The following is a 10,192-nucleotide window of genomic DNA, read 5'->3' as shown; positions in this document are numbered from 1 at the left end:
TCTCTTTTGTTTCCCTGCCCTGTGTAAAGCATTTGTACCACAGAGAGCAGCAAATCCTGAGCTTTTCTTCCTAAGAGTGCAGACGCTGCACTGCCATATTTGATGTCTCACCAGTAGCGATGTGCTGAACCAGTGGAGTTGCTCAGTTTTCAAGTCTCTCTCTGACATATCTGTAATTATCTGTAATTAAAATGTCTCTTTCCTGAAACGTTGCTTTGTTTGCTGGTAGATAGAGCAAACATTTCTGAAGCTGTAACTTAGATCACTGATGATGCAGGTGTAGCTGCTAGCTCCCTGGCCCAGTTTTAAGGAGATGGGTTGGTAACAACCGCCTCACCTTCCATCCCTTGTAGAACTGCGACTTTGGAAAACTCGGATCCTTTCCAATAGTAAAAAATGACAAAAAATAATTACAATAAGGTGACATTTTTATTATTTATACAATAAAGAGACTTTTTAATGTTATTCAAAACACTTTTTTAAATACTGAAAAAGTTGGGTACACCAAAGCCGAAAAATGGCTCTGCTATACACTGCACAGCATTGTTTTAGTCCCTGTATTTGTTTTATGTACAGAAGCATCTGCAAAATGCATTCTAAACACAATATGCACCTTACGGATAAGTGTCATACATGAAATAAAACTGGAAGGATACAACCTGCATGTGCAAATTAACCGACAATATAATTGATTGCACTGAATCAATAGATTTAAAATATAATTTTGAAGTACCTTTTTGCACATAAAATGAAGCAGCTTTCAAGTTCAGTTAAGTCTTTATACTGCAAAAAACATTAAGTACATTCACAATCTATGTTAATAAAGTAGTAAATATTTTTCATTCAGCTTTATTTACATTAATACTGTAATTAAACTGAAAAGTACAGTTAGTCATTTGTAATATAGCAATCTTTTAACACATACAAAAATGACCATTTTCTGTATATAATTTAAGCTCAAAATCACAATTATCTCAAAATATTAATTACAATACAGCCATCTCCATCATAATTAAACATGTCTTTTATAAAATGGTAAAATTTTTAATAAAGTAAGCTGTTGGTTTTGAACTGGATACAGTACTCACAAGTAGAAAACTTAACTGATAAGTGTTTGTTCTGACCAGGGTTTCAGGGCAAAGCCACATATGCTAGCAAAGAGACAAAGAAGGCCCCAATTTACAAAGATGAAGCCTCTTGTGCTGCAGGGCTGTGGCTCGGTTGGTGGTGCTGCAGGAAAAGCCTCACGAGGGCCGTGTAAATTCAGCATACAACGCAAAGATGTCATTCACTTCTGGAGTATTTGCTTGGATTCTCAAGCAAAGAGGATTGGCAAAGGCTTTTTTGTTTGTTTGTTTGAACAAAACTATTTTAGTTCTATGACTATTAAATACTGTAATTTGAAATTTGCTTTTGCAACAAAAATTCACGTTGGCCGCCCCAGGCTCACGCCGCTGGGGAGGAGCGCGGGTTTCCTTGCCTGGCCTCTGGTGTCACTGCTGTGCTGCACGCGTGGCTAACGCCAGCGATCAAACGTACCCGAACCAAAGTTGTTCGAAACAAAACCAAACCACCAATTAGTTCATATCCTATCCAAACTACTGGCCTGAAAGTTGTATCATCACTTTGTATTCCACTCATACTAGCAAGACTGACAAGTGAAATAAGTCCTTAAACCTGACTGGCTGAAAATAAAATGGGAAGTCTTTGTGCCCTTGTGAAAATGAGAATTTTGAAGGCAGAAGAACTGGGAGAAGAGCGCTGAGGTGGGATGGTGAGGGTGGCAATAGCCCCTGGGTTAGGAGCTCAAGCTTTAGACAGCATTTTATTCTGAACTGGAAATCCCAAAGGTAAATTCTGCAAAGGTAAGTAGCGGATCTGCAGCCCACAGCTGAGGTTTGTAATCTCCTGTGCTTGTTTACAAATTTGGGCAAATTGATACTTGTGTTTTCTTTCTGTTTTATGTGTCCTGCCTGGCTGTGAGAGCGAGGGGTTAGACCACAGTGAAGCAGATCCCCGGGTGCTTGTGAGCTTCACTTTCATCTGGGAGGCTGGGCAGCACACAAACCCCAACCCTCGTCCTGCTGCCAGTCAGTTCCCCAGGAGCCAGCAGCCAGCCTGGTCTAAATCCCCGTGTCTGAGAGCAGATCCTGCACGTGGGCAGGTTGGAACGCGTGGTTTGTCCTTTCCTCCTGTCTTTGCATTTACTGTTGCATATACCCCTGTCAGATATATACATATGTACACAGAGCTATAGGTACGCGGGCTTTTCTTTGCATAAGAAAATTCAATGCTATATTACAAGCCGGAGAGGTTTAACCAAGGAGAGTCTTTACATTTTAAGTGCTCACTAACAACAGCAAACCAATCTCACGAACACTTTGTACTGCATTTTTAGTTGAACTTTTGGGTCACGAAGATTAATGGTGTTCTCCAACATCACTGATTTGACTCTTTCGATATTAATCTATAAGCTAAACGTATGGCTATTAGAGCAATGTTTCCAAGGTCTTTCAACTGCTCAGAAAAAGGCCACCCCACAACAGCGCCGTATCTGATGGAGGTCCACAGAACGTACGCGCAGACAGGGACACGTTAAAATACATCTTGGAAAACACCAACACTGATTTGAAGATAGCTATTATGAATGACTAGCCTTTAAATATCACAGCTCACCAACACCCTGAAAAAAATTGCAAACTGTGAATGGAAAATGAATGAATTATCCGGACTGAAGGGTCTGCACAGGGCTTCCTGGGGTTTTCTCTTAAAATGTTGCTCAAAATAAGAAAAGCATTTGGCGAGCAACTTTTTTTTTTTTTTTCCTTTCTTTTTTTTCTTAACAGCAGCCCACGGGGCACTGCTGTGGGGGACGGGGCACTGCTGGCAGCGTGAGCCCAGACTGCGACCACCGAGCTCCCCAGAACCTGCTGCAAAAGGAGGCTAAGGGAATTACAGCGCAGGCATCCCTTTCCAATCTAGTCCTTCCCTGAGGATCGTTTGTTGTTTATTGCATGGGAAATCCAGAAAAGCAGAGCTGTGTGCTCACCGCGAGCGGGGCCATTGCCATGGGAACATCACAGCTGAAAGCTACCGGGGGCAGCCCTGCCGGGGAGAGCTGCCAGCAGCACACCGGACCTTCCAGTGCTGTTTCTAACCCGGCGTGTTTCAGTCGGTATTAGCATGGCCAGGAGTAGCTTCAGAAAAACAGAGCGTGTGAGTGCCGGTGTAGTTACTGTGGGAGAACATATGGGGTGCTTGGGAGTGCTGAACAGCCCGAAGGAAGGAAACCATCTGCAGTTCCCAGCCTGCTTGCCTCGATCAAAATCCCTTCACACACATGAAACTTAACCCACACACGGAACTCGCCTCTGGGTAAACTGTCACCTACCACCAGCACTTGCCATATAACCACATTTAGTTGAAAAAAATATATATAAACAGTATATATATATCACATATATCGTACCTATGTGCAGGGCATGCACATAGCCGGGTTCCCCACCTGCACACCGGGCTGTACACGACCATGTACGTGAGGCTGCTGGGGACTCCAGGACAGACAAAAGGTGCACCTTATTTCGAAGGACTAATGTACAAATTCTAATCGGGCTCACTGAATCAGTTTAGTCGCTCATAGCATTAGTCCTATCTAAACATCATTTCTACAAATTTGAATAAAAATAATGCCAAAAAGGAAATATTTGGTGATTTTGGACAATGGAGGTTGATGTTAAAGGTTCACTGCTGTTCTGTTTCATCTGGGAGGCCAAATTCACCGCAATCCCCTTTCTAGAGTCAGCAGGAGTTTTGGATAAGTTAATTTGGCATTCCATTGCACTAATTCAATTTTATTGTAATTTCGTTTTCATTATAATCCATTAATGAAAGCACTCAGCAATCTTGAACTACAGTTCTGCACACAGCCCTGGCTGATTGTGCCGCTGCGCCTCAGCTCTCAGAAACTCAGCACGCAGAAACCCAGCTGAGCACAAAACGCAGAATTAACAAACACTGAAGACTGCTTCTGCCTTTCTCGGTTTCCCATTTTTCATCTGCATGTTATCTTGGGTATAGGTGTCAGGATGGGCCCCCTGTCACCCTTCTGAGACCTGCAGCTCCCCAGCATGTTCCTGGAGCTGCTGAGCAGCCGCCACAGGCTGCAGATCTCTGCCTTGGAGCTGTGTGCGGGGACGCGCTGGGTGGGTGTGCACCGAGTCCTGCGCCATGGCAGCAGGCAGCGGTACAGCAGGATTCAAAGCTGCGGCAGTAATTTACTCCGTTTTCCTGCTGGAAGGAGAAGTCATGGGGAAAATTTCTGCGCTAGGGAGCTGTGCTATCATGGACTGCCCCCGGGCATGTAGCAGCAGATGTGCAGATGTTCGCTGCACCTCCGTGTGCACGCGTGCTCATGTTCTTAAGTGATTTTTTTTGCATGAAAAGACAAAAGTAGCTCCAAAGAGGAGCTGGGTGCGTAAGTACCTATTAATGTCCCTAATTCCCATTCAGTATAATTAATGACAAATGATGTAGGTGTCTGCAGTTTTCTGAGCATATGATGAGAAAATCCTTACTTCTCTAAAGGGCAATGGGCTTAAGTATGGCAATGTTGGCCTCTGACATGCCATGCATGTTAGCAAAGTTTTAGATGCATTCTGCCAGAGCCTCTGTGGTTTGAGGGGACATTATGAGACTAAAAAACTGGAAGCTGAAAAAATGGGGTAAATAACAATCCAAACCCAAATCATATGAATTCAGCAAGCAGCTTTGGCTGGTAGCGTCGAGGTTTTAATTTACTGAAAATAATTCATTATTTAAATTTATTTTCTAGACATAATCAAATCATGTATTCAAATAGCACATTTTAGGACTAGCATTACTATGGCTCACTGGGGTACCTGCTGCTGTGCTGCCACTCAGGTGGTGCAGAAGCTCTTGCAGTGTGAATGCTTGCATGTGTTAAGTAAAAACTCGTATTGTGTGGGAACCTGCTCAGTCAGCTTGGAATTTATGGCTCATTAATGGTTATATTAATAAACCTAATCACTCCTATTGATTAAAGAGAAAGGGGGAGGTGTCAACGACCATAGGACAGGGAACTTACATGCAAATGTAAGTCTCACTTTCCTAGCCACTGCTAAACAAATTCCTGTGGGGAGCTGAGGTGAGGGCTGTGGGCTGCGTTTCTTTGCACAGTGCTGGGGGCTGCCCTGACCATGCTTTGCAATCGACGCCACAGAGGTAAAAAAAAAAAAAAGGAAAAAGAGTGCAAACAATAAAAATCCTGCTGCTCCATAACGTTAGAGGATAGTTCCTACTCCTACTGATTATGTATGGGGTACTTCTCTCTCCTTTCCCATGTGCATAGGTGGTCTTTATATGACCCTTTCCTTCCCAAATGTAACAAGTCTTTTTTTTTGAAGGCCCAGGAGCTTCCAGAGAGAGGCAAAGAATGACTGCACCAGCTTTGGGAAGCCTGAGTTCATTTGGAAACCTTGCTTTGACAGTTATGGCCAGGCTGGGGGGGGAAGGAGGGGCTGATTATGCATTTTCCTTTGTGGCTGGTGGATGGGATGAGGCCCCAGGTCCCCTCGCTGTGTAGGCAGTTTCTAAGAGCAGCCAGATGTGAATGCACAGAGATGATAACTGAGTAGAGCAAGGATTTGGGGTCCTGGCCTGGCTGTCCCTCTCTCTACCCAGTTCCTCTCCCAAAACCCACAGCCAAAGTGATTGCTGTGCACATAATAACCTCAGTAGACTGCTCTTCCTGAACTCGTTGGGTTTTAGGGACTTGATGTAAGCCCCCAGCACACCAAGCAGCACGTGCAGCAGTGCTGAGCACTGGGGTGTCTCAGTAACACCAGGGACACATCAGGAATGCTGCCAGCACCTTTGATAGCTCCAGTCCTTCCACTTACTATAAACAAGACTGCAGCAAAATTCACAAAATGCATTTATACCCCTACAGCAGGACGACTAGGTCCATACAGCAGGCAGGGCAGTAGACGTAAGGGCTCTATTGTCTCTGGAAGTCATGTTAGTTTAATTCGAAGTGTAATTACCTCAGTCATTGTGCGCTTGCTTATGGGACGAGAAGAAAGGTTTGAGAATTTCTAGAGGCTCTTGTAAGCAGCAAAGTGACACGTCCTTTGCCATGCCCGTGAGCTGTAGCACCGTGACCCTGACCAGGGCCCGGCTGCAGCCCCCTGCCCGCGCTGTGGCTCTCCCTGCAGCCCACCACCACCGCTGCCAGGCCGATGGCAACAGCACCCCTCGGAAACACCTCGTGGGAGGTTTCCTTCTGTTTCGCCTTCTTGCTGTCAGTTACGCCCATGATGTAGGCCTGAATTACTGAACCAGCAGCAGGTTTGCAGAGTTCTGTGCTGCCAGTACGCTCTGTCGAGAACAGCGCGAGGATTTTTACCTTAAGGGTTTCAAACTGAGTGCTTCAGTGGGAAAGCTCTTCCCATGCTCTCTCAGCGCCGTTCTTCTGCTCCCCCTGTGATATGTCATATCTCAGATTAAATCTATCCCCACTCGTTTTAAAGAGACTGTTACACAAATAAAGGGTTGTATAAAGGTTAAAGCCTTACTGATAATGAACATATCGAGAAGGGGATAACAGCCTGCACCAGAGCAAGAATACAGAACACCAAAGACTGGGGGAATGGGCAATGCCCAATGGAAGGGGCCTACAGTTTTAAATTCAAAAGTTAAAATAATAAAATTAGCAGCAACAAAAGAAGTTTTACTGCCACCCATCATAAACGTCTTCCATTTATGAAGCGTATCTGTCTAACCTCACTGTTCGTCCATTTAGTGTGTTCACATGGAATCGACTGAAAGTGCCAAAGAAAAGGAAGTTAACCAATCTCCATGTAGGTTATTTATATCTAGGTCCCAGAGTTGACAGTATCATTTATTAAGTATCTCACCCTGTATAGTGACATTTTTACTAATTAGTATGGAGCCAGCTATACACACTGCATATGTACAGGTATTTTCATAAGGCATATAATATCTTTGCATTGAAAATAAATGAACATTATTAAATTTAATTTAATATATACTTTCTTTGAGGTGTTTATGAAAATATTTTTTCTCTATATTTTTGTATGTGACATGATAGAAATATTTCATGGGAAGTACAGGTTAATATATTTTATCTTTATAAAGGCATATACAACTTTGAGGCAGTGTTTCTGATGGACAGCAGAATTCCTAAAGAATTTGTATGTGCTTCTGTGTTTTGAAATCATATGAAATTGACTTTAAGAAGTAACTTGATTAAAAAAACGCACCAATGCACAGCCAGAGGCTGACAATTAAAACTAATACATAGCCACATGAACAATATATTTATATAGTTAATATATTTTTTTCAAGATGATCGGTACTAACATAGAGTATTATACATTTGGCACTACTGTTTGCCATTGGTCCAGCAATTGGCAAAAATTTGTTTCCTATGTATAAATCTGTTTGAACATTAGATCTGGCTAGACATATTTACTATTTATAAAAAAATATTTAGACAGTAAGCTCACGTTGAATAACTAGGTCTACTGTATTCTGGAAACTCTTCAGTAGTAATACAGCTTTCTCATGTTCCATATGTACAAAACTGTGTCCATTTGCCTGCAACACAAAAACAAGAGGAAAAATCAAATGAGATCCTATTTAATATCTTCATTTTGTGGGGGCAAAGGGATATATGGAAATGAAAAACAAGCCTAAAATAAACAACAGTCATATGGTGTTTTCCTGAAAGCAGGAGTTCGAACGGTACCGCTGAGAGAACACGTTTCCCTCTTCCTGCACCGGAGAGATTCAGCACCCCCGGGGAATTAGTGCAGCTTCCAGCAGGGGAGGGACCAGGTGACCTCAGGGGCTCCCTTCCAGCCAAAGTTTCTCTCTGACTCTACAATATTCAGCATATTTTCCTAAGAATCCAGAACTCTGCGATGTAAGGGTTTCCTACACTCTGGAGCCCAAAGGAGCCTGCAGCAGCACAGCCTTGGTCTCAGACACTGCATGTATAGGGAGTGAAAAATTACTGAACAAACTGCTCTGCTTTAGTGCTAATTAAATCTTTCTGTAATTGGCTGTTAAAATGCTACTTCAAATCGTCAAACTTTAACCTAATTATCAACAGCTTACTGCATGGGATCGATAAGTAGAACCTCCACAAACAGAGCAAGGCTTGGCCTTCACCAGGCACCGAACAAAGACAGCGCTCGCTGCACACATCTGCCAGTTAGCCACCCACAACAGCTTCACAATTTGGGCCAAGGTTACACCCCAGGACTGCCGTGGCTGTGCTGCTGACCCCACACAAGGCAGGGTGACTGCTGGGCTGCCCCTGGGCTCCCCTTCCCTACAGGGCCCCCAGCAGAAGCCCCGTCACTGACCCGTGCCCAGGGTGCAAGCACAGCCGGACCAAGATGGTCACTGGGAGAGAGGAGCCAGGTCTCTAGCTTAGGGTAATGCTATAAGCTTACTGTGCTGTGACAAGATATACATTTAAACTCTTTAACATTTTAACTAGCATTTATGAGTAGGTTAGTGAAGCCTTCCTGCCTCAGGCGATGGCAGCAGGCAGTCACGGAATGCCCTGAAGAGGCCGCGTGCAAGCAGCAGTGAAAGCAGCTCCTGGGCATCGAGTGATGCCAGTGAGTGTTAACACATTTAGGTTCACAGAACCTTGGGAACTGGATCCTGTTAGCTAAAGGCATTGCTTGTATTGGAGAAGTCAAATATCCTTCATCCTTTCACACCTATGTTTTTTTCCCCTGTTAATTCTTTCACAAGATTAATGGCTTTCCTTTATTTGCCACAATATAAATCAATACCTGGTAATAGGTATTATGGTTGCATAAAGGAATTGCAAGTAAAAGGAAAATGTTCCTGCTGGAGAATTTAAAATGACATGCTGACAGTGACAAATGAGAAACTGCTGAGACTGATCTGTGGTCCTACAAGAATGACCGAGAGCACCAAGTCAAACGAACGCCATCAGATCAGTGATGAAAAGAGTTAGGAGAGGGAAATCTGCTACCTGAAAAAATGCAGCAGTAGCTTATACATGATTACGTCAGTACAGGCAAATGCTCCTATGTTAGGAACAGAAGCTGAAAACCCACCTGGATGTAAGGAGCAATGTTTTCCCTGTGAGGGTGGTTGAATGCTAAAGCAGGGGCCTGCTAGGTGCCCCATGCTAATGACAGCAGGAAAAAATCTTTGGCATAACAAAAGCCATAAAAGAAACAGCTCAGAAGAGCTGACAGGTGCATGCACCTCTCAGAACTGCTCCCACACAGCCCTCACAGAACCCGTCAAGAATGTCCCCACTGCCTGTAGTTCATTTAGCATATCAATTTCTTTTTTTCACTGCTTTTGAACATACTAACAATTAATTGCAGATGTTAGAGCTGATGTTACAGAGATGTCAGATGTTCTGCAGTGCCCAGACAGGAGGGGCTGGGGCAGCGAAGGGGAGAGGGAAGCAGGAGGGGAGAAGAAGGAAGGCTCCCAAAGATGCCTGACCATGTCCTTGGTGTGCTGATTTTCTTCATAAAGTGATGACAACACAGTTAACCTCTAACCCTTGATCAGGCCAAATGGCTTTAAAAACTGTTATAAACCTTTCAGACAACTCCAGTGACTCTTCATTTTGTCAAAAGTAATACTATTTGCTGCCAGTGGTAATACATTTTCCAGGCTTAAAAGCAAACAAACGACCTTGCAGGACGTGGCAGAAAACATTTTTCCTGTGTCAACAACCACCATTTTCTGCAAATGAGGAATTTTGGAAAGGTATTTTAGGTAACAGCCTGCCTTTATTCTAAAACCTGAGACCTCTATTTAAAAAAGTACATTTGAATACAGAAAATATTTGCTTCAGAAATGTAAAAGAAAACCAAAGGCTGAGGTTTCTCTGTAAGTTGTGCAGAACCCAGCAGAAGGGCTGCTTTTCATGCAGGCACATTCAAAAATGAGGAAGCAAAGGAGAGGCAAAAACAATGCCAACCACAAATCCCTCCCAGGGTGTGACTACTTTGCTCCTTACACCAGGATCACATCAGCTGCAAAGGTGAAAAGTAGAAACACGCCTTACTTTGTCATATCCTGCTGCTAGAGAAACTGCTTGTAAAGCTCCTTCCTCCCTGCGGCATCTTGCACTATTAATGTT

At 43.5% G+C, this 10,192-nt stretch overlaps 1 protein-coding gene across 4 annotated transcripts in view; it reads right to left on the bottom strand.

The window, feature by feature from the left end:
- Window positions 1-7,530: 7,530 nt before the first annotated feature.
- Window positions 7,531-10,192, bottom strand: part of LRRC7 (leucine rich repeat containing 7) — a gene marked incomplete at its 3' end in the record, with an annotated part of 89,482 nt that continues 86,820 nt past the window's right edge. For all 4 annotated transcript variants that reach the window (XM_082765782.1, XM_082765783.1, XM_082765784.1 and 1 more), the window contains one exon: window positions 7,531-7,638. In XM_082765782.1, coding sequence (XP_082621908.1) covers window positions 7,531-7,638 — 108 coding nt within the window. The remainder of the gene's footprint in view (window positions 7,639-10,192) is intronic.

The sequence above is a fragment of the Aythya marila genome (assembly GCF_965140915.1).
Source record: "Aythya marila genome assembly, chromosome: 8".
Classification (NCBI taxonomy): Eukaryota; Metazoa; Chordata; class Aves; order Anseriformes; family Anatidae; genus Aythya; species Aythya marila.
Note: the sequence above shows the minus strand (reverse complement) of the source record. Positions and strands in the feature narration are given on the sequence as shown.